Source organism: Ceratotherium simum, chromosome 4, assembly GCF_057802395.1.
Source record: "Ceratotherium simum simum isolate JZ-2026a chromosome 4, ASM5780239v1, whole genome shotgun sequence".
In the NCBI taxonomy this organism is placed as follows: domain Eukaryota; kingdom Metazoa; phylum Chordata; class Mammalia; order Perissodactyla; family Rhinocerotidae; genus Ceratotherium; species Ceratotherium simum.
Window position 1 is genome coordinate 87,432,021 of NC_141903.1, and position 25,033 is coordinate 87,457,053.

At 46.9% G+C, this 25,033-nt stretch overlaps 1 protein-coding gene across 1 annotated transcript in view; it reads left to right on the plus strand.

Moving 5' to 3' along the window:
- LHFPL2 (LHFPL tetraspan subfamily member 2) overlaps positions 1-25,033 on the plus strand; it is a 144,837-nt gene that overhangs the window by 109,217 nt on the left and 10,587 nt on the right. The window contains exon 3 of the mRNA XM_004420430.3: positions 11,976-12,611. Within this exon, the coding sequence (XP_004420487.1) occupies positions 12,188-12,611 (424 nt within the window). The 5' untranslated portion in view covers positions 11,976-12,187. The remainder of the gene's footprint in view (positions 1-11,975; positions 12,612-25,033) is intronic.

Here is a 25,033-nt window from a genome sequence, read left to right on the forward strand (position 1 = left end):
CCTGCTGCCTTTGTAGATGTTTAAAAAAATCTAACATTACAAATATGTATGTGTGTGTGTGTATTCCTGATCACACAGTATTTCGTGGGTCTTAAATATGTGAGAGAAATAAGGCACGAGAGAGGGGAGATTTTCGATACATAAAGTTATAAAAGGCCGTGTTTGTGCACATCCACCTTTACGTTTTGTTATTTTTTTTTTTTTATAATTTTATTTATTTATTTTTTCCCCCAAAGCCCCAGTAGATAGTTGTATGTCATAGTTGCACATCCTTCTAGTTGCTGTATGTGGGACGTGGCCTCAGCATGGCTGGAGAAGCGGTGCGTCGGTGCGCGCCCGGGATCCGAACCCGGGCTGCCAGCAGCAGAGCGCGTGCACTTAACCGCTAAGCCACCGGGCCAGCCCTACGTTTTGTTCTTTATTGCATGTATGTTCAGTATGTAAAGCCTTAGGCTGTTTTCAGCTCCTTCTCCGAGCTCACTGGCTTTCGGGGAGTGTGTACCGTGGACACACAGGACAGGGCGTGTCAGACCTTAGGGGCTGCAGGCTGTGTCTTTGGTTGTGAAAAGCCAGCATCAATGTGAGTGAAGTAATAAAAAACAGTGAGTTTGAACACTTCAGTGATGTTCTTAGAAATATGAACATAGTCTACAATAGACTTTGGCTTACTTTTTAAATCATTCAAAAACTTTTTAAAATTCTACTACTGCATAGCAATATTGGTTAGAAACAGAAGTGACCTCAGTGAGGATATAGATAGTTTAAAAAGAAAAAAGTGAGCAATGACTAGCATTGTCTTGGTCCCTGGGTAGATCCCAAACTAGACCCTTGGTGTTTAAGGATACAGTTACCTTACATCATTAGGCCCAGTTCACTAATAATATGCTTTAGTGGGTAAATAGAAATGCATGGCTCCAGGTGGCTGGTAGCCTTGTGATGCGCTTAGGTGTTTGTTTTAATGGATCCTGGGTAAAGGTTGCTGCTGTTTGAGCTGCTCCTGCCCTATGCCCTCCAGGAAGTTCCTAGGTTGGAGTTTCGCTGGCAGGTTGGAACCCCTTCTCTGTGAGTCATGCACTAGCCTGTCCCCTTGGCTGCTCTAGGACGAGGGTTCAGCTGCACCTCTGCTCACAACCATCACCTCCTTAACAGCTGCTGAGAACCTTGGCCCTAGGGCCCAGCGTGAACATGAACCACGCCTGCCTTCTGTCAGGAGCGCTAATGGGTCAGGTTTTCAGGGCCAGGGGAGGTGCAAGGAAATAAAAACTTTTTTGCCATTTTTTAACTACCTGTGACATTTACAGATTAACATTTTTGTCTAGTACTAATTATTGAGTTTGTAAAATGCTGTTTTTAAAAATAGTACTTCATTCAAAAGGAGGCGATACCTAACTTAAAACAACTTCATTTTAAAGTGTGGGTATTCTCACGAGCTGGTGAAAGTCTTCCTCGTGGAAGTCACCAGTTTTCACCCTAATGCCACATTCTTCCCCTTCTGTCTGAAATGACCATATTTCCAGAAGGAATATTCTGATTCTCATAGTAGAGATTATGTGAAAAAATTTTAAGTGTGGCTACGGCTGTTTGTCTGCCTGTGATTTGCTCCTTCTACCTTATTCCTCACTGGCTCAGCTTTTCACTCCCTCCGCTTTGACTGTTGCATGCGGGGCTGCCATTGCTGCTCGTTCAGTAGCCAGAGGCCCATCCCCACTGCCCTCCCCCATGGTCTCTTGCCCCTTGTTAGTTGAAACCCTCACTCCAGCCCTGTGGTCTCCATTCCTTGGAAAGACCTGGCCTGACTCATGTTGGAGACAGGCCTGAGCAGCCCTGCACCTCCTGGAGGTGTCTCCTGAGCAGAGCTCAGAGGTCTCTCCTGGTGCTAAGGAAGCAGACTTCTCAGCTGTAGTCCTAACTGGCGGCTGCAGGAGGTAGCTGGAGCCACCCTGGGGGTGGAAGAAATAGAAGCAGAGAAAGGAAAGCCAAGGCAGCTCCAAGTGAGTCAGAACTCTTTGGTAAGAGACCTCAGAGAAACGCCTGATGTGGGAAGTGATCCTTCAGGCTGTCACTCTGAGTCACTTCTGATGTCCTCATTTACTCAAAAGGGAGTTTTTCTTCTTTCTTACTTCCACCTTAACCCTAAAATAAATATATTAAAAGAGTAGAGTTTTTATTGTGGCAGCTTACCTCGTTGAATTGTACAGTGGATGCGTCCGAAGTCGTCGTCAAGCTCCAGTGTGTCTCACTGGATGACGTGTACTGTTGCCATGTATGTGGTAGGGGATGGTGGAATTGAATTTAACCGACACTGAAGAGAGACCAGCAGGGCAGGCGCTCTGATCCGCCGGGAGCGCTCACCCTCGGAAGAGGTTGGGTGGTGCCGTGACCCTAAAATCTCAACCCTGGCAACAGCAGAGGTTTGGTTTGTCGCCCACACTGCGTGTCCCTCGAGGGTCGGCTGGGCCTCTGCTTGTGTTGTCAGGGACCAGGCTGATGAGAGGTCTCTGTCTGGGATTTTTCTGATTTCATGGGAGAGGAAGAAGAGCTGGACAATGAAGCACCAGCTCATAAGCCCTTCTGCTCAGAAGTGGCATATGTCTCTCCTGCTCACATTGGATTGGCTGAAGCAAAATAGAATTCTCCTGCAAGGAGGGACAGAGAATATTTGTCTTCCACGAGAGCTTTCCCAGAAGCTTCCAATCAGGAAGAGACTCTTGTTCTAGTTGATTCTTGGGTTTTCTGGGTTTGTGTGAGAGACTCAGAAATAACAGATGGTATAATCCTCTCCATTTATCATGTTTGGGCTTTCTTAGACTGTTGGAAGGGACCTGGCTGGTGGCATTGTATCTTGTGAACAAGCAGTGATTCTTTCTGCCTCTGTACAGAAGGCACTAGAGAGCCTGCAGTTGCTGTAAGAATGGATGTCAGTGCTCCCCAGCACTGGGAGAGGCTGCCCAGCTGTCCACTTGGACAAGCCAGAAGCCCATGCTCTAAGGGTTATTTATTCTCAGAGTTGAGTCACTTAAACAGAGGGCGTTTGGAGTCTCATCTCTATGACACCAGGGAGTTCATGAAAAAGGAAGTTTTGTATCTTGATTTTTATGTATAGGTTCTTATAAGTTCTTTATTTTCCTCTCTTTGTTACTTTTCCCCATTAAAACTCGCTGCTTTCTTATTGATCCTGAAAAGACTAATGAGGCTCACTTTAAGATTTGTATTTTGGCTGATATCACAGAATTCCTTATGAACGTGAAAAACAACTTTTGTTTAAAACTATATACAATAGTGACATTAAAAGGCAACTCTTGGGGCCAGCCCGGTGGCTTAGAGGTTAAGTGTGCGCGCTCCGCTGCTGGCGGCCGGGGTTCGGATCCCGGGCGCACACCGACGCACCGCTTCTCCGGCCATGCTGAGGCCGCGTCCCACATACAGCAACTAGAAGGATGTACAGCTATGACATACAACTATCTACTGGGGCTTTGGGGGGAAAAAAAATAAATAAATAAATAAATAAAATTAAAAAAAAAAAAAAAGGCAATTCTTGAAGTTTAAGTTCTTATTCCATTTAAACAAACCAAAAAATCTTTTGACCCCGCTGTATGTGCATGGCATAGGCATATTGCTCCTGGCTTATAGGGTCTGAGCTCAATCAGACTTGAGCATCTACCATGGAAGGTGGTTCTTCACTCCCTCCTGTCTGACAGAAACAGACACGTAAAGAAAGACTTGCCTCTTAAAGATTTTTAGATGATGACATTTGTAGAAGGAAAAAGAGTTACAAAATGCGTTACGTGGGCTTGAGAAATCTTAAAGAATGGATCATTTAGAAAACAGGACCAGACAAGTGGATGTGCTCTCTGGTTGCTGATGTCTCAGGATGGAGGTGTAAAAATGAGCCCTCTAGAAATGGGCGCTCAGAAAGCAGACTGATTAGATACAGGAGGAGTGGGCATCCGGAAAGAAATACATGACTGGCCAGGACCGGTGAATTAAAGAACAAACTTGACAGTGAGCAGGAGCTCACTGGGTGCTCCAGGCCCAGAAGAAAGAAGTTTGTTCAGGTGGTTTGGAGAGTGGGGCCCTTGCTGCCCTGGAGGGGCCACCAGGCAGCTGAAACGGCCAGCAGGTTCAACGGGAGAGAGAAGCATCTGGTACAGGGGAGCCGAGCCGGGGTCAGGTAATAATGAATGCCTGAAATTACTTAGGGCTGCTTGGTAAGTTCCTTGAGATTCCCTGACATTTGGACTGACCAAGGCCACCTGAGCATGTATTGACTGGCCAGCCCAACTCTGGAGAAGGGGAATTTGAGAGAAATAAATGCCGTGTGGCCAAATGTGCAGTTTCCTGAGGCGAAGTCCACAACCCTCAGATGGAGGTAAAGAAAGTTACTAGCAAATGAACCCTCAGTCTTAATAACTAGGGAGCCCCATTTTGCCATTGCAGAAAAGAGATTACTGGAAACAAAGGCTGACTTTAGTATGTGATCCAGAGAAACTGCCAGGACCCCAGGAGAGGTCCAGGTTGGATTCCACATCCTATCAGCCTGCGATCTTGGACCTTAAAAAAAGTTCAGCAAAATAAGTAAAATAATGATCTTAATTTAGTAAATATTACTCATTAGAATATACCTTTTTAAAATATAAGGCTTTTAGGAATCTGTTTTAAGTTTTACCTACAAATGTAAAAACTGCCCTCTGCGGGAAGCCTCCGCAGCAAGGTTGTCACCCTCAGCACTGCTGACATTGCTCTGTCGTGGGCTGGCCTGTGCACTGTCGTGTGGTTAGCAGCATCCTTGGCCTCTACCCGCTAGATAGATAGCAGTAGCATACCCCACGCCCCCAAGTTGTGACAGCCAAAAATGTCTCTAGACATTGCCAGATGTCCCCTGCAAGGGGGGGAGGGGCAAAATTGCCCTGGTTGAGAGCCACAGCGGGAGGGTTTTCCCAGTAGAGTCAGAGAGGGGATGGAGGAGAGGGCTTGTCACCAAGATGGAGGAAAGGATGTGGCGATAAGCAGGAGGTGTTGAGTGTGTTGAGCCTATAACTCATGGAACAATATAATTTTTAGTGCATTTGGACCCTCTTCTTAAATATAATCAAGATGTCTGCATTTCCATAGCCAGTGTATCTTAGGGGGTGGCCAGGGCAAATGAGAGTTTGCACCACCTCCTTTGGTAGCTGATTTAAAAAAAAAAAAAGAAAAAGTCCTGCAAGGTGCAGAGCTTGTTGTCCCGGCACTGTCGCTTCGGTTCTAAAGCTGCTTTTGTGTTCTGGAGAGAAGGCCCTGAACGCATGGGGCGTCCCTTCATGCCGCGTGAAGATTATTGGACGGCATGTGAGCTGGGGGAACAGTGGGTTTCCCTGCAGAATCACTCGTCCCTGCGACTTGTGTGGCTTCGTGAACTGTGCTGAGGACAGGTGGTCTGGCTCTGTCCTGACAAGCTGGGCCACACTCCTCCTCGCCCCTTGTCTCCCCACCCACCCCAGCACCAAGGAACTGCCCCGTGCAGGCCGACCTTACCAGTAGGAGGCCTCCCCTTACACTTCACTGTGTAAAGAATCTCCTGGGGGCTTGTTAAAAATGCAGTTTCTGGCAATACTTCCAGAAAGTTTGATTCAGTGTGTGGGGACCAGGAACTTAACGCTTTTTTAAACAGGTGGCCTACATCCCCCTCAGGAGACGGGGGTGGTCCAGGGACCAGACTTTAAGAGGCAGCACTCTAGAGGGTCTTTCCAACTTTTGGAAGGCAAAAGCACACAAATTCTACCTACCTAATCCTCTCATCCTTCCAGAAGACACTGGGATGGAGGACATATTGCTGAACCTTTGTGTGACTGTACCTATCTGAGGGAGGTGGTGATAATGAACCTGACATTGGCCAAGAAACTGCCAGTGACGTGGAAGCAAAATACAACCTGCTTGGGAGGGTACTGATTATTTGGGCCATGTGGGTCAGTGTAGTACATTTATTATTAATAATAGGAGTTAATATTTTTGAGTACTTACTGAACCACAAATATTGTTAAGCTAGTCATGTGATTGTGATTAATAATAGCTAATGTATGTTGAGCACAGTGGATTAGGAGCTATGCTGATTATTTTATTTTATTTTTTATTTTATTTAATTTTTTGTTTGTGAGGAAGATCAGCCCTGAGCTAACATCCATGCCAATCCTCCTTTTTTTTTTTTTGCTGAGGAAGACCGGCTCTGAGCTAACATCTATTGCTAATCCTCCTCCTTTTCTCCCCAAAGCCCCAGTAGATAGTTGTACGTCATAGTTGCACATCCTTCTAGTTGCTGTATGTGGGACGCGGCCTCAGCATGGCTGGAGAAGCGGTGCGTCGGTGCGCGCCCGGATCCCAACCCGGGCCGCCAGCAGCAGAGCGCACGCACTTAACCGCTAAGCCACGGGGCCGGCCCCCTATGCTGATTATTTTACATACGCTGTCTCCTTTAATCCTCATGGCAGCCTTGTGAGAAAGATGCTGTTATCCTTATTTTACAGATAAGGAAACAGGCTTGCAGAGGTTAAATATAAATGGCCTGTCCAAGGATACACAACTGTTTAGTGGCAGAGCTGCGATTTGATCCCATTTGGTCCCAGGTGTGTTTACAAAGCTCGTAAAACACCGCCATCACAGCTCGCACCACTCAGCACCCTTTCCCAGCAGGGGAATGCACGGTGCCTGAGGCCCCCTCCAGCCTGGCTGAGGGGCGGGGGTGGCGGGCAGAGGGCAAGGCCTGAGAGAAGCATCGGGGAGCCCACATTTGTCCTTTTTGAAAGGGGGGGGCTCTGAAGTTAGAGGAAGGACAGTCCTTCCTTCTCATTATGCCACAGCTTTCTTCATCACTGTCGCCGAGCTCTCTTGGTTCAAGGAAACCCTCCCTGGGAGAGCTGCATCTCTTCCAAGTCGTGTCTCCCTCCCTGGGTCTGCAGATCTTCTGTGTTTTCATAAGTTATATATAAAATGTGGTTCCATTTCAAAGAAATACAGCAGACATTTCTTAGAAATAAAATTCCTTTGGTAAAGGATTTCTTTAGCTTCCAGATGCATCTCTCAGAACAGGACTTCTCAACTGTGGCATCAGAACCCACCCAAGGAGCTCTTCAAAAATACAGAGTCCTGCCTAGCCCAGCCTGCTACCCACTTCCTCACCAAAGTTCAGATTCTTTAGGACCAGAGAGGAGCCTGGGCGTGTTCTGTCTGCCTGTCCCTCTGTCTCTCTCGGTATACACGCACACATGAATGCATATATGTATAAACATGTATATGTATATATGTGTATGTGTAAAATTATTCTGATTCTGAGATGTAGCCCAGTCATATTCCTCCCAAATGTGATGAATTACACAGCATCACCTACAAAGGATTCTCACCGATAATGTTTAAGCCGAATCTAAACTAGCCTTTAGATTTAACCACCAGTTTCTATAAAACAGAGGATAGAGAAGAAGTTCAAATGTCACCATGAGGAAGTAGACAAATCCAGATCTGTGTTCTGTGAGACAACTGGCCTGGTATCTTCAGCATGTCCACGTCAAGGGAAAATGCGAGCAGGGCGGGATCGGTTAGGGGTGGAGAGACTATTTTTGACTAAAAGAAACTAAGGACACATAATCAAATGCAATGCATGAGCCTTGATTGAGTCATGTTTTTAAGAAAACAGCTATAAAAAATGGGGCAGAGTGGGGAAATTTGAGTGTAGACTAGGCTTCGGATATAAGGGAATTATTGTCAGTTTTCTTGGGTGTGTTAATTTTATTGTGGTTTTGTAGGAAAGTGTCCTTATTTTTAGGAGTTGTATGCTGAGGTATTTAGGGGCAAAGCGTCAAGACATCTGCGACTCATTTTCAAACAGTCCAGAAAAAAATGTGCGTGTATGGGTGTCCGTGTGAGTGTGTATACCACAGAGGGACGGAGCAGATAGAGCAAAACATTAACAAACGTTCAATCTGAGTGTTCATCGACTGTTCTTCTCAACTTGTGTCTGTGCTTGCGACTTTCCACGATAAAGTGGAAAAACAGAACCGAGGTGGGTAAGCGAGGAAGTATGCTTCCAGCCTTGTGTGCGTGGCCTCCTCCGTGAGCTCTGCTCCGCTGTCCTGGTGGAGATGCAGCTGTGACTGGAGTACCCTGGTTTGCCTCCCCCTCTCTAGACGGTGTGAACCTCGCTCCGTTTCTGTTCCGGTCATCTCCTAGCCACCCAGCACTGGGTGGTTCTGCCTCGTGAGCGCTTTCTTCCCTCTCACTCATGGCAGGAAGCTGCCAAAGATAGGATCCCATGGGGGAAGTTACAAACCCAGGTCAGCCCCGCTCAGCACCTTCACCCTTCTGTTAACTGTTAGGGCTTTGTGGAGGACACACATGTGACAACTCCCACAGACCCACCATGTATCAGTGCCTGCTTGCTCTGCCTTCTGACTAGAGTATTGCTGTCGGCTTCTGCAGGATTCTCGTTTGTTTAGTTTTTTTCTTATGACTTGCTAAGAGGCTTTACTCTCCAGACCTTGGTGACTATCGTAGCATCGTTTTCTGCAAGTCAGAGGGCTGTCCAGATTATCCACAACCATCAGGGTTGTGATAGTCAACTCAGGTGTCCTGGAGGGGAAATGTGTTTAGTGGCCCATGGAGAGGAGACTCACGTGGAATGCCAGGGCGGGCCTGGCTTATGAAGTGCGCTGCGGAGAAGCAGGACTTACAGTGGATAGCAGCGGAGGCCACGCTGAGGAGCTCTGTGCCTGGATCCCTGCAGTTAACGAGATCTGTAATGAGGAGACGGACGTTGTCTCAGCAGGTGCCTGCCTTTCCCTGCACATGTGATGTGACCAGACGGGGACACCATACAGAGCAGAGACCACTGTAGAAGCCCCTGCTGCATTTCTCGACTTTCCCTTGTCCCACCAACCTGAGGACTTGTCTTGGATCCCAGGAAAGCCAGCTGTGGTCAGCCTTGCGTATCATGGCTATTCCTCTTACAGTAGCGATTAGCAGACTTGCTGGGGAGACCAAAGTATCTTATCTCCCTGTTCCAAGAGAGAAGGATGCAGGCCTCACTGCAGCCATGTGGCGTGGACGTGAGAATTTGGTGCAGTGGATGGGGGCTTGTTTTAGCGCAGATGGACAGGGCACTATAATTTCTGAACTTAAGCACATGGGTCCCTAAATAATCCTGCCTTCAGTGTGGCATGGACCATTTTGTAAGCCTGAAGGTGCCCTCTTCCCTTCTGAAGTTTCATATCCTTTCTCTTCAGAAGGTGCAACCTAATTGCATTTCTCATCCTGAGCAGAGCTTGCTGACCAGGAAAGGACACTTGGCATATTCGTTAAGATCCAAGTCACCCGAGAGGTTGTAGCAGAGCCCTGAGTTCTGCAAGAGGACAAACGTGTAGAGGTTTTATATTGACGTTGAAAACTTGCCATTAAACAGGAGAGGGGCAACGAGCAGGATGGGCTGGGCCTGTCAGTAGACTGGTTCTCTCATCGATCTGGAAGACTGTGCAGAAGCCTCATTTTCTCCTGACAGGCTGGGCTCTCACCTGTTGGGTCAGAGTGTGTGTGAGCCTGGTGGGTGGGCGCAGCTTCTCGGGCCCTCCTGGGAGTCTTCATGGCTTGTTGCCTTGTTCTCATTCAGGACGATCGCTTTCATTATAGACAGTGTCCTCCAAAACTCTTTTATATTGGTAAGTTTTTCCTCAAAAGGCATTTCTATTAGGTAATATTTGGGGAGGGGTTTGAGAATGAGTGAGTAGGAGTAGGTTATACTCCCGGCCCGATGCTAATTTATTTTCCACAGTTGAGTTTGGCAGCTGGGTTCGCTAGCAGCTGGGTTAGCAGCTGGGTTAGCCAGCAGGGAAACAGGAAGTAGGACTGGGACCCTGCCCTGGAAGCCCACCAGGGAAGCTTAGTCTTGAGTGACCTCATCCATCTCTAAAGAGCCTGTGCTTATTAATCTTTTTCCGAGTGTAATGGCCAAGTTTCTGTTACCTCCTGAGCACCTCCGTTGGTTCCGTTGACCAGCGTCACCCGTGTTAGGGGAAAGCTTCTGAGGGAGAGGAGTGGATACTGACTGAGCACTGACTGTGCCAGGCACTGAGCGAGGTACTTTCACAGGTTCTTGCTTGTGCCTCACGACAGTATTGTGAGGCAGCGGCTCCTTGCTGTCCGTTGTGGCAGCTGAGGAAGCTGAAGGTTGAGGAAGCCAAGGCTTTGAGAAGTTAGACGTCCACGTGGCCAGTCGGTGGTGGAGCTGAATCTGGAACCCAGACCTGATGGACTGCTCGGCTCATGCACAGGAACACACTGCCTCGCCCCCACCCCCACCCCCACAGCTGCATTATACACACACACACACACACACACACACACTCTCTCTCTCTCTCTCTCTCTCTCTCTCTCTCTCTCCCCCTCCCTCTCTCCCTCTCCCCTCTCCCTCTCTCTCTCTTTCCGTCTCCCTCCTTTCCTCTCTCTCTCTCTCTCTCTCTCTCTCTCTCTCTCTCTCTCTCTCTCACAGTTAGGAAGTGGCTGTGTTCCTAGTGTATTTCCCAGAACAGCATCTTGTATAGCTGCAACGATGTGAGGATTTTTAAATGCGGTGTTTTCTGGGGTAACTCGGCAACTCTCACCAGGCTGTCAGCCACCTGGTGGAGGGGCTGTGACGCTGGGCTTCCTTCCTGCCCCACTTCCCTCCCTCTTTGGTAACTCCCTGCCCCACCCCGCTGCCAACATGCCCGAGGGCTCTTGGTGGTCCTTCTGGAGTTGAGGTAACCTTGGTTAATAAGATCCCATCACTCAGAACAGGGCCGTGCACCCAGATGTCCGATGTGAGCTGCTCGACTCCCCCTGACCTCGGAGAGGGGGCAGAAAAGGGGGCTGCCCACAGCACTGCGGCCCCTGTCTCAGGGTTCAGGCCCCTCTGAAGGGGGTTTGAGCCGTTAGAGCAAAGCCCTCTGGAAATGAAGCCATTTGTCCTTGGGAACAGAATGAGTCCTTGTGCAATCAGAAACAATGGGCATGTTGAGTCCCAGACCTGGGGTGACTGAAGCTCAGGCAGAGGCACATGTGATGATGACCTGGGTCAGTTCAAGGCGTGCATTCTTCATAGGCAAGGTTTTGTTGTCAACAAGTCCACTCAGTGTAATGATACTTAGTCAACAGCCATTAATGCCTGTTTTGAATAATTTCTCCAGTGAGTAAGTCATGAACTCTTCTTGGAGTTTTTTTTTCTTCTTCTTCGAATTTTAATTAGTGTAGTTTATTTTGTCTAAAAAAATCACCCTGTGAGAAATGGATGAAAAATAAGTATGGATAGCAGTGTTTTGTTATTTTTTAATGGCATTGTTTCCTTTTGTATTTTCATTTACCTGTGAAGCAAATACTCTGACGTCTCTGCTAGTAATTTGATTCCCCAGCAATAAAATTGGGTGTTGCTACTTTCTACTGTTAAGCAAAAGCTTCTGGTGCAAGTTTCTCAAAACTTAGCGCATTTAGAACCAAAGCAGAGTCCTGTAACTTTTAAACACGTAGCCAGTCCGCTGACACGGTTCCCCGAGTCACGTCCTGCTCTGCCGGGACCCTGTGCTGTTGGACTCTTTCTGATAAAATAAGGTGGAGCAGGCGGCGCGTGCCCAGAGTGCCCCGGCCGAGGCAGGAGCCCCGCGGTGGGTGCAGGACCTGGCAGTGGCCTCCTTCCTGGCTCATGCTTCCTGGAGATAAGGGTGACACCCCCCCCCCCCGACGGTTCCGAGAGTCTGGTCAGGGAGAACTTGAAACAAAGCCCAGCGACGGGGCTGAGAAGGCGGCCTGGGGGCTGGGAGCAGGGGTTGCTGCAGCGAGGCTGAGGTTCTGTGGGGCCGGAGGGGGCCCGGCCGGGAGGGTGGGGGGACAGGCGGCGGGAGGTGGCCGCGCGGGGAGGGCGGCGGCGGGGCGGGGCCTGCGCTCACCGCCCTCCTCCTCCCCCTCCTCCTCCCCCTCTCCCGTAGGTGAGGCCGGCCGGCGCGGGACGACATGGCAGCATGACAGCCCGGGACGGCGCCGCCGGAGGCCGCGAGAACGGAGCCCGCGGCTGCGGGGGGGAACGCCCGGGGCGGCCACGTCCTTCCGAGGCCGCCTGAGCGCGTCCCCAGCGGCCTGCTGGGCTCGCTGTGATTATTAACCCCGTGGACGCCTGACTCTCTCCGCCTTGAGCATCAATATGTGTCATGTCATTGTCACCTGTCGCTCGATGCTCTGGACCCTCCTGAGTATTGTGGTGGCGTTCGCCGAGCTCATCGCCTTCATGAGCGCCGACTGGCTGATTGGAAAAGCCAAGACTGCGGGCAGTGCCGAGCCGGCCGAGCAGGGCTCCCCGGGGCCCCACCACCCCACCCTGGGCATCTACGCGCGCTGCATCCGCAACCCCGGGGTGCAGCACGTCCCGCGGGAGACGCTGTGCGGGCCCTACGCCGAGAGCTTCGGCGAGATCGCCAGCGGCTTCTGGCAGGCCACCGCTATCTTCTTAGCCACGGGCATCTTCATCCTCTGCACGGTGGCCCTGGTGTCCGTCTTCACCATGTGTGTGCAGAGCATCATGAAGAAAAGTATTTTCAACGTCTGCGGGCTGTTGCAAGGAATTGCAGGTAAGTGTCGGGGAGAGGGATGGGGTCCCCGCGTGTGCGCTCGCTCACTCATTGGCCCGTTTACTGCCCCTTTTGGAGAATACCGTCCCCTGTGCCGTCGGGTTTCCTTTGCACGGCACTGCTCCCGGCGACACGAGCGAGCTGCCCTGGGGCTCCCTGCGCCCTGTTACCCTCAGCCCTAAAGGAAGAAGTGTCTGCCCCTGTCTCACACGTTCCTCTCCACGGCTTATTTCCTCCGGTTCCAGGTTGTTGGGTTTTGTTTGAGTAACTACTCCTCCTTTTTGCTTTTCCCATTAAATTAAAAGCGTGCTGTCCACGTCAGTGCCCCCACTGAGGAGTCTCGGTGTGAGGGGGCCCAGCTGCAGCAAGCACCCCGCGAAGGAGTGTGAGGGGGCTCATTCCGAGGCGGAGAGCCGGGTCCTGCCGCCCCCTCGCCGCGCAGGGTGATCGCAGCTTTGGGAGGGGAAGAGGCGGGTGCAGGAGGAGTTAGTAACAGCTGCTCTGTGTTTAATACCGTTCTGGTTTAAAGATTTTTATTTATTTTATTTTTTGCCCCCAAAGCCACAGTAGATAGTTGTATGTCATAGCTGCACACCCTTCTAGTTGCTGTATGTGGGACTCGGCCCCAGGATGGACAGAGAAGTGGTGCCTCAATGCGCACCCGGGATCCGAACCCGGGCTGGCAGCATCGCAGCGCGGGCACTTAACGACCAAGCCACAGGGCCGGCCCGTACCGTTCTGGTTTAAATTGTCTGTCTCCTGGAGCCTGACAGAATGTTCTGTGCACTCAGATCAGAAAAGACAAACTAACTCTTCCACTTTCTGGGAATTTCTCGCTAATAAGCTTGTTAGAAATTGGTGGAAAGAAAAGTGTGAGCTCTTTACTCACACTTTCGTGAATGTGAGCCAGAGGAGAGGCTGGGAGCTGCCAGGAAACTTCCCCTTCATAGACTCTCCCACGTGGGCTTGGGTGGGTCCTGAACCAAGAGAGTGTCGGTTTTTCTAGGCTTAAGGGACTTGTTCTGGGCAGCAGAAACACACACACACATCCTCAAGGAAACAGAGGAATAGACTCTGGCTTTGATTTTCAGGGAAAAAAAATCACTTTTTAAGCAGTCATAACCAAGGTCTTTATTAATCTGAACTCTAACAGGAGAAACAGGAACTCACTGAAAACCCTAACTCCAGGGCACAGGTGACATCCCTTAGCAAACCCTAAAGCTGTGCGTGTGGGACTCCTCAACAGGGAAGATAAGCGCTGAGCCTGCTGTCCAGGCCTCTAAATGATGAACTCGAGTCTGCCTTATAGCAAACTCTTGAGCTCAGCAGGGCTGACTCCTAAATAAACAGGTCAAACAACAGGTTTTTTCTAAACAGCTGATAAGATAGTGTTTTCTGTTCCTCAAATCTTAGCACCCCCCCCCCCGCCCCCGGTCGTGTGTGTGGGGGCACGGGTTAAGGGCCCAGAGAAATGAGAGCGCCCGCCCCATAGTCCTGATCTGTGTGCACGGGGGATGCACTCACAAGAGATCTCAGGACCCTCATCTCTTTACCGGCCAGGATCAGACAGACCCTGAGTGACCAGGTGCTCACCGGCACTCACGGGATGTGGGAGGCTGGGGTCGAATTTTCGGGTTTGCTACTAACCAGCAGTTTCATCTGAGATAAATGCACCACCTTGCAGCACCTTGGCATCCTCTTCTGAAAAATAGGGAGACTGGAAAATATGACCTTATGTTAGATTTTTTGTTCTTAGATTTTTGATTCTGTGAAGCTCATTGTCTCCTTTTGATTCACTTCCGAAATCTGAAGTTTATCCCCTTCAGCTGGGGATTTCACCTCCCAGAAATGTTACATGAGATGATGGGTCTCAGTACTGATGGTCTTTATCTCGTCAGAGAGATGCCCTACTTTATTCTCTTCACATACAGAATGCCTCAGGGTATGTGCTGATATGCTGTGTGTGTCTTAAAACTCTTGCTAAGAAGTGTTACCAAAAGCTTTTGAAAAGTCAAAGTAAATATGTAGATAAAGGGAAGCCAGCCACACAATTTATTAATCCAGTTGAAGAGCCCTGGTTGACTGGAGAGGCAGGTTCCTGGTTCCTGCGTTATTTCCCCGTACTGTGCTGTATTTGCTCATCCTCAATGGCTTCGTGCTTTTATTATGAGCTTTATCAATACGCTGGTTTGCAGGTGAGACTCCTGCTTTGTCATCCCTAGGAATGCTTTTCCTCCAGAGAAACTTAGTGCCTTCCAGCAAATCAGTGGCCATTACACTACAGTAAGGGGCGGGACATCTTGGGCCATAACACCACAACCTGTCTTTTACAGTCATTCAGAAGCAACTTGTAGATATCCTCAGTCTTAAAGACTGTTTACATGCAGTTTTTAATAAGGTGTTAGTCCAGTGAATTCAGGCTCTAAGAATGTGGATTAGTCCAACAAATCTTTAGTGCTCTTGTGCGCTATTTCACATAAATGGCAAGAGTGTTCGTTTTGGCACAAAGGTTAGTACATATCTTAAGTATTATTCATACGTGCCAGTGAGTTATTCCGACTTCTCTCTCTCTCTGCATCAGGCCTCTGGGAAGAAGGGAGAGGAGAGGGAAGTACTGGCAGAAACCAGGTGCTAGTCTGTTAGTCACCTGTCTCTTTCAAAAGTTTTGCATACATATAGCATCTCCAAGAGTCTGAAGTTACTCAAAATTTTACATTGGCAGGAGGCAGAGATTCCTTCATAGTCAGACGCCTCTCTAGGGGCCACTGACCTAAGGCTAAGGCCTGAAATACCGGAAGGAAGTGGTTTCTTTGCTCCTTCCAGCCTAGTGGCACCTCTCTGAGAAGAAGTCAGGGGAAAGGTGGACCAAGCACTAGTCAGCCGACTCCTCCTTTTTTGGAGGGGGGGGCACGTCTCTAAAGGATGCTCGGTGGGCTCTTTCTCCCCTAATGGTGGTCTCCACCAGGCAGCTCAAGCCAGCATAAATGGCAGCCATGGTCCTTGAATCTATGGCTGAGAAAGTTGCCCCACCTGTGTCTGAAGCAGCTGCCTTGCTTTCTCTCCTCCCGGCCAATCTCCCCGCATCTGGGCAGCCCCAGCCTCAGCCAAGGGCTTGCTGCCGCTGTGAGCATCAGTCTTTCTCTCCCCGTGCTCCTTCCTCTCAGCCCCGGGTCTATTCGGTATTGAAACAAATGGTGAGTGAGGAGGCTATTGCCAGAGCGACACAAAGATTCTTTGGAAATACCCTCAGACTGTGTTTATTCTTACAACTTTTATTTTGGCAAAAATGACATTTTAGTACAATGTAGCTGGATGAAAAAATTACAAGATATTGTAAGCATATTCCTCTACCAGACCTAATTTTAAAGAATAACTGGGCCACAGGCTTGTATAGCCTTCGTTGTCTATAAAAAGTATAACATAAATTATCAAAATCTTGATATTTTGATTTTAGAATTAGGTGTGAAAGAATCTGCTACCTCAGTGGAAATCTCAAAATCTGGGTTACTTAAAAAATAATAATAAAGTCCCACTGTTGACTATTAAGGTAACCCAGAGAGCAGGATTTGCCATCAAGGCCTAGCCTAATGGTGGGCACCCAGCTGACACTTCTAAATACTTGTGCACAGACGCCCTTGGTGTTCTCCACTCACTCTCAGCTGCAGTTAGAGTCCAGCCTCGCCTGGCCTGGGTCAGTCCTGACCGCACTTTAGAGTGAAATGTCCACTGATGGACCTCACGTCTCTAAGCCTGTTTTCTCACTTGTAGAATGGGTGTAACAGGAGCACGTACCTCAGGGTTGTTTTGTGACTTAAATTTGATAACAGATGAGAAAGGCTTAGGCGCAGTGCCTGGCCCATGGTAAATAATAAGGGACATCTATATGATTATTAAAGTATTTCTACTTTCTTGACAGGTTTTAGTATTTTTTTTTGTTTCTTAGAATTGCTGCTTTCTAAGGAATAGAGGTGCCTTTTATAGTCTTTAGAGTTGATCTTGTTCTGGTGGAATCCGACATGACCGCACCATATGGGGCTGTCCCCCGGCCCCCCAGTAGCCTGCTGTGTTGAGGCTGAAGAGTGTAGGGCAGTCCTGGGCTTTGCTGTGCCTACGGTGTCCTTGAGGCATTTTTTCTTTTTTTTAAAACAGAAGGTAGCAGTAGAATTGACAGGAAAACAAAGAACTTCTTCTCTTGCTCCTCTTCCCCTGACACTTTCTCCATTCCTCTCATTTGTGGAGACAGCTTCTGGCAGTGGAGTCCTGACTGCAGGTGGGTTCTCAGCCTCCCCTCGCAGAATAAATCCCAGGCTGCTCGATCTTCACTAGGTGAGGGCTTGTCCAGGACTTGGCAGAGCCAGACACACACATCAGCTCACAGCCCTCTGGGATTCATTACAAAGGCTGGGTAATTGGCCAGCAGGGCCGTTTTCGCCAGCTGTCTTCCTTAGGTTGTGACCTGGATGTAATCCGTGGTGAAACCGTAGAATGCAAAGATCCAGGTTTTCCATGACAGCATCAAGCAGTTTGTTTTTAGAAATGCATGTAGGGCTCTCTTAGAAGTCCATGGAATCCCCAGTGACTCAGGTTTGGGACAGAAGCCATTAAATGAGCTCAGGATTTGGCTGACTTGTGCTGGCTTGGACTGTTCCACTGGGGTTGCCACGAGGGTTGGACTAGCACATGAGCTGCCGTGCCGGGCTGTCTGCTGTCTCCCAGCCTTCCCTCATGTGCATGTTTGCTTCTTTGTGTTTGGTTGGCTCTCACACTCTCTACTCCCTGTAGCCCTCTGTCTGTCTCCACCCGTCCACCAGGATCTCCTCAGCAACTGCCCACCAGTCTGACCAGACGGATTGCTGTGGGGCTGAACTCTGCCTCTGCTAGGCTGGGCTAGAGGGTGTGCTTGTGGGAGTTGCTCTCTGCTGCAGTGGCTCAGGGCCTGGTGTGTGCAGGCTCAGCCTTCTTGGAAGTGAGCAATGATTGAGGATGAAGGAAGACAATATGAAGAAAGAAGGGAAAAGAATAAAAGGAGAAGAGTCTGAGAAGACAAGTGGAGAGTTTGGCCTTCCTTCTTGTAGAATTGCTGTGTCGTCAGGCGGACTGTGTGCGGAAGTACAGATGGACGTGTGAAATATCCCACTGTCACTGTCTGGGACTTAGTATTCCATTGCCATTTTTCACGGTGTGAAAAATGACCTTAGCATCGAGAAGATAATCATAGCTCAGCCTGCTCGCAGCATCCAGGTTGACTTATCCCATGCTCTACCCGTTCCTTCCCAGGCCAGAGGGACCTTATCAGTCATTGGAGAGGAGAGAAAAAGGAACAGGGGCTTGGAAACTTTAGGGAGAGGGAAGAGATTCCTGACTCCTACAGAGACCTTGACCCATTATTTTACACCTGGCTTTCTTTGAGAAGGTAGTGTGACTTTGGTTGCCCAATTTCAAAATACCCTCAAAGAAAAGGCATGAGGAAGGTAGAGGGAGCCACTCTGCTTTTCCTTCTCAGAACGAGCACTGGAAGCTTCTGGCTGTCAAAAGGAGGCTCTTCATTTCTGGCTCTCCAGACACATAATGCCTCCACCAGAAGTCAGGGCTAACAGCTCTGTATCTGAATCAATTTAAGAATACCGCTGATTATGACATATTTACTAATTTGTCAACCTTTAGTAATCTCTTGGTAAAAACTAAAGAATGCAGAAATGTAAGGCAGGCCAGAATTAAATTTCAATTCAAGGAGCTTTTATTGGATTCCCACTAAGTGTAAAGACCTGTAGACTCAGGTCTATATTTCTGGAGCTTCTGCTCCCATATAGCCATATTAGAGAGTCATTGTTTAATAACCTGTACCCTAGAGAAGCAAAAAATGTGTATATATATATATATATATATTTTTATCATAATATAAAGGGAACAAAGAACTCAACCGTATAGTTAGATAAAATACTCCTTAAAAGCAAGCAGACGAAGCAAACATTAATTTGAGTAAATCTGGGAACTGGGATCTATTTGTAAAGAATCAGCTGGAAGGTCTGGAAGAAAATTGCAAACTCGCTTAAAATTCAGATATAGCAATTGATATGCAAATAAAATGTGGAGAGGGGTTGGCCATGGTAACCACTTAATTGTAGACATATATTATCACAGAGCCATGATGATCTATGTTCAAATTCCATTAAATAATCACTTAAATATGGCTCTGAATATTTACACAAGCAGTTCAGGTACTGTTTTGAGAGCTTAATGCAACAGTGGTATTCTTCTAAGCTGTGACACCACTGCAGTAATCTGGGTCTCCTGTGAGAAACTGTGCTGTAGCACAGTCAGCCATATTTACAAGTTCAGTTATGAATATGTAGTCTTTCCAGTAGCTTTATTAATGGCCAGCAGTCTTCTTTTCTTAAAGTGAGCCCCAGTACAGATGAAATCTGAAATATACACATTGAGTAAACAAAGACAATATTAAAAATCTCAAACCAAAAAGCATAGTAGCTATGTGTTCAGAGTTTGTAGATGCCAACGGCAAGGCGCTAGTGTTGAAAAGATGGCACCCAGTTCATTGTAGGAATTATTTAACATTATCTGGACCCCAAGTCCTTAGCAGGCAAGAAATTTACTTATTGTTCTGAATGTTTCATAGCTATTGAGTCAGTAACTAAATTTTTAAAAGTGTCTTTTACTCTGCTATACACTGCATTTTATTTATTTTGACAGCTTATTTTGAATCATCAGTGTATTTTGGTTATAATCAAACACGAGCTCTTTCTTAATCCTGCATGTCAGATAAATAATTTATCAAGAAAATATTTCATGAATTTCTTCCAGTTGCTTATAAACAGTTTAGGAAAAAGCTGCTGACGTGGAATGCAAAGGAAAACTTTATCACTAACTCATGGGAAGGAATAATCTGGCTAAGATGCATTTTACAGTTAAGAGTAAAGGCGTTGAAAACTGCCAGTAAAGTAATTTGCGTATAAATAGGAATCATTGCTGAGAAAGACTTAGGGAGGCTTCAGTGCGGGAGAAATTGTGTCTTTCTTATAGATTCCATTCTGAGGGCATATTCTAAGGGCATCAGACACTTCTTAATTGATGGTCGTTAATTTTGAGTAATTATAACAGAAGCTTCCTCTGGGGGCCTTGGTTGTAAGGTCTTTTATGACAACTATGCTCTGATTGTCTTGCAAAGAATTCCCTTTATGTTGCTCTATCATCCACTCTCCACCCCCACCCTGGAAGAGTACTTTTCTTGCCAATTATAATTCCATGGGAGTGTTTTTAGTAGAAGACCAATACCCTGCTAGACTCTCCCAGAGAGAAGACAATGAGCATTAATACAAGCTTTTTAAAAAAATTATTGACACCTGAATCTTCACTTTTCCTCTCCTTCCCCTCACAAAATCTTGTTGGTTAAAAACTGCTGATGTTATTGATCATGTACTAATAGGACATGTAGATATAATCTGCTCCACAAAGACTCTGGTCATCAGCTGAAAACTCTTTTCATTACCAGTGAACCCTCCGACCTCCAGTTCCTGATCTGGCTGGCGAAGCAGAGTTATTCACTATCAAAGTTGGGCCCAATCTAGCTTGTCCATAAACTCTTGAAAAAATGAGGTGCAATGAAAACATGTTCAGATTCTGGCTTCCAAAGAGACAGAGAACTCCAAGAGCCTCCTTACTCTTTACCCCATTACCTGCAGTAAACAGACAGGCTTCTTAGAAAGGTGTCCCCATCCTAACACAGCACCCTCCGCACCCCCTTCTTCCCTCAGGGGGGCCTCTCGCCTAGTACTTACTGCCTTTGAGCGAGTGCTGGTCCACTCGGGGCTAAGGTTTCCACAGTCCACAGCAGCAGAGAGAAAGATAAGGGCAATCTAGTAAGATTTCATAGAGCTAAATGTATTCAATTTAAAAAACGATCCTTTATTGTCAGATTACATTCTTCACCCTTTTTGTGTTAAAATATCCTTTCTTTTATGAAATGATGATGAGAAGAGATAATGGTTATTTTCAGTGTCCTTATATTAGTAAAATGAAAATGTTGACCTCCCAATAATTTTTCTGGTTGTTGTACTCGTGTGTGAAGTCCAGAAGGTGGGAACCACTGTTCTGGAATATAAACCAGGCTATAGATCGTGTCTTTTTTGCAGTTCCATCTCTAGTGTTCAGAATGGGCCTGCTACATACATAGTAGGTGCCCTGTAACTGTCTGTTCACTGACAAAAGCATGATCTCTGCTGTGCTATGCTGGTGAATGTGTGCCAGCACAGTCGGAAATATCTAGGTATTGGGAAAAGAATAAAGGAATCAGCAAATGCTGCTAGGTAATTCTGACATGGATTCTGCCCTCCCAGACAGAGGATAAATAATTAATGGAACCATCATCCAAAGAACCAATAGGACTCATTTCAGAACTGGCAATCACTAAAACCAAATTCTGTGTGGCTTTATGGAATAAATTTTCAATGAAAAATTTAAAAAACCTTAGTGTGCAAAGTGATTTTAAAGATATAGATTAACCAAAGATGGCAATTCTTGGGCAGAAATCCTTGATTCATGTTATAACTAATACTTTATATTACTTTTATTTATAAATACTGTTCAAATACCCCCAACTCTGAATGGCTGCCATTTTGGTACTGAGGATACCAGTACCTCAGTGGCGCGTCCTGGCATCTGAGGAGTTAAGCAGGCTAGAATACCATTGCGAATTAGCTTTGGAGCTTGGGAGGCACGGAACCAGAACTCTCCTTGGGTGGAAGGAAGAGCCCTGGGTGCCATCATCCTGGTGTCTGCAGTGTCATAAGCAAGATTTCATGAGAGCCAGATGCCTAAGATTGAGAGCAGCATCCCCTGCATGTGGACATTGAGACAAGCAGATCTCTCGTTAATACAGGATTAACTCAAACCTACCATGTACAGGTAATGGCACAAGGATTCAGGGGTAGGAGGAGGTCAGGAAAGACAAAAATCAGCTCTGTTCTGAGATTTAAGGAAAGCTACTTGGAGGAAGTGAGATGGTTAAACAATGGCCTGACCTGCTGGAGGGGATGTAATTTGGGGCTAAGAATGGTCTCGGTGCTGGATTTTGTCTAATCAGCTACAGATGTCTGTCCTGGACGTAGGATATGTTTTCTTGTGGATGGCGTTACTGTTCTAGGTGCATGTGCAATTTCAGATGGTTCCCAAGTATGCAGGATCTCAGAGCACAGACTAAAACGTAAGCGGATTATACGGCTTACATTTTTCTCCTCTAGTCTGATGGGTTTTGTGCTCACAAGGGTGTTCCACATCCTGCAGAAGAGGACATCATAGTGAACCTTATGTTGTTCTGACCTGTTCACTAGCTTTTCTTTCTAGAAGTTTCTTTGGCCAAGGGTAGCCAAAGTGGCATCTATATTGCAGTAGAAGGCTGGTGACACTCAGATTGTAATGGAAGAGAAGGTGTGGATGGAACTTCAGCTTGTTGTTGTCTTGCTGTAGGGTTCGCAGATCAACCTGCCTGACAAATAGGTGACCCTTTATTTTGGTGCAGGCTTCCTCTCCCCATCGTCCCCGTGCAGCGCTCCTGTGGTTTCCTCACTTGATACCCGTGCTTCATCATCTGCTCTCTGTTATCTCATAGGTATAAGTAAGCTAGCTTTTGAGTACATATCAATCTCCCCTCTTCTGCTGGACAAATGCTTTTGTTTTGGAAGCTGGTCTCTGGTTTGCAGTAAAGCAGCAGTCCACTACAATGGCTCAGGAGTGGACTCTGGAGCCCTGTTGCCTGGATTTGAGTCCCAGCTCTGCCACTGATTACCTATGTAGCCTTACTTAATCCCTCTGCGCCGCAGTTTCCTTACTTAATCCCCGTCTGCCTCAGTTTCCTTATCTGTTACAATGATATTAATAGTACCAACCTCATAAGATTGTTACAAGGATGAGATGAGTTATATTTAAAGTGCTTAGCCAGTGCCTGGCACATTGTAGTGCTCAATAAACATTAACTGCTGCCGTTGTTATTATAACAGTTACCATTATGACCATTAAAAGGTTCTAATCACCTTACAAACTTCCAGCTTTAAAGTATTAGTTGTGAATGTATAAAATTGGAAGAGCGTGTTTATAGCTTCAACTTCATATCACCTTTACTTGGAATCTACCATTTTTATCATAGAAGACTCTTCCAAAAGGTTCTTCCATAGATGTGAAGACTAGAAAGGAAATGGGAAGCAGAAATGATATGGGAAGGTGGTCAACGACACAATATGTGTAGAGGACTATGTCGTAGGCACTGAGTGTGGATTTGGGATGGAGATGGAGACGTGGAAGCAAAGAAATTGGGAACACACGCCTTACCACTGTCAACAGGTTTACAATTGAATGGGAGTTCTGAGCCAAAAATACATGCTTTGAGGCCTCTAGGAGGTCTCGGAACCAATGCTATTTTATTATGGGACAAATGCATATTATGTCACAGTAAGACTTCTATTTTTTACAGTCATTGCTCTGAATAGTTTTCCAGATAGTTGGTTAACCATTTACTTGGTTATGAAATTCTTTCTAAGTTGCATCTCCTCTTTCTTAAAACAGAGTGTAGGGAACCTAGAGTAGCCTTGTCTTGGTGACTGAGAATGATCACCACAGAGTGTCTCCAGAGTCCCTGCTCATGAGAAGTATACAGGTTCCTACCATGATCTTTGGGAAGAGAATAGCTTGATGGCAAATTCAATGGATGGAACTGGATGTGAGCTGAAACAATGTGCCTTCCTCGCAGCACAGCCTTAATATCTGACAGTTTGCCTTGGGGAAAGAAAAAATGTCCCCACCTAAAAAACAGTTGATGACCTACAAATAGCTATTAGGGACTGCCAAAATGACTTCCAGCTGTCAGCATGGAAGATGACTTGGGGAAAAATAAAAATTTAGACAGAAAAGAGAAAATGTTAACTAGCATGCATAGGGTTGTTGTTTAGCACTCTGTACGTCAATTGTTGTACCACATGATGGTCCCAGACTTAGAGTTAAATATCTAAGCATGTTATTCCTCTACTGGGAGCAGAGAAACATCCCCTGTCACAGATCCCCACTCTACCCCCACACCAGAGGTTGTTCTGTGACATTGCTCTCAGGGCTGCTCGTAGGAGTGGGTATTTTCCTGGGCTGTAGAGCGGTTGTACGTTCTCTGTGTTCAGTGCTGGCACCTTCTGTTGGTCTTTCCATTCTCCAGGCTCATGCTGCTTCTAGAGACCACCCTTACCTCTTCTGCAAATTGCCGTGGTCCACCTCCTTCTTCATTTTCCCTTGTACCTGCTGCCTTCTGTCACCTGTCATTTTCCTGAACTTCTCCAGGTTTCTTCCTGCACTGCTGCTCCCCTCCCAGCTGGTGTCCTGGGCAGTTCCCACAAGTCAGCCACGGCCTATCTTTTCAGGTGTCCTCGCTGCAACCAGGCATAGTTGGAATCAATTTCAGAGTTTTGAGGCTAAACTAAGGCTGATCTCAAGATAACTGAAAGTTTATTACATTTAATTGACTTACTACTTTTCTATGTGATCTCCCAACAAACATCCGTATTCTGTAGCCAGAAAGGAGGTTTTCAGTTCTTGCAGTCAAGTAAAAGGGCAGTCCCACGGTTTGGACTGTGTGTTTCATTAGTAAGTATGGCAGTGTTGTATTGGCCAAAATGCCCAACCTCTGGGATTCATGTTATCAAATGAAGCTTTTCCTCCAGCCATTTAAAAAACTTGAGAAGAACTTTCCACATTGGCTTCATTTAGAAAAGGTAACATAATCCACATCACAGCACTCTATCTTTCCATTCCTCCAACAAATACGTACTGAACACCTACTCCACGTCATACATAGTTCTACGCAGTTGGGATACACAAAGAGTAGATTGCACAAAGTTCTCTGTCCTCATGGAGTTTACACTCAAGCTGGTGGAGACAGACAGTAAACCAAATAAGTAATAATATAGTGTGTTAAAAGGTGATGGGTGCTATGGAAGGAAAAAAAATGGTGTAGCCAAGATAAGGGAGGTTGGGTGTGCTGGGGTGCTAAGGAGGGAAGCTGCAGTATTCAATAGGGTCGTCAGGGTAGGATTCAGGGAGAAGAGATTTAACCAAAGACTTGAAGGAGATAAAGGAGTGAGCCATATGGGCAATCAGGAGAAGAGCTTTCCAGGCAAAGGAACAGCTAGAATAAAGGTCCAGAGGCTTTGCTGATAGTCACGTGGACTCTAGGAGAAAGAGAGGAGTCAAGGATGATTCTAAGGTTTCTGACCTGAGCTGGTATAAGAACTGAACTCCTGTTTGTTGAGACAAGGTCCACAGGGTGAAGACCAGGTTTTGACGCGGGGCGTGGGAATCAAGAGTTAGGTTTGGACATAAGTGTCAAGCACTTTGTTAGACATCCCGATGGAGGTCACGTAGGCAGTTGGAGT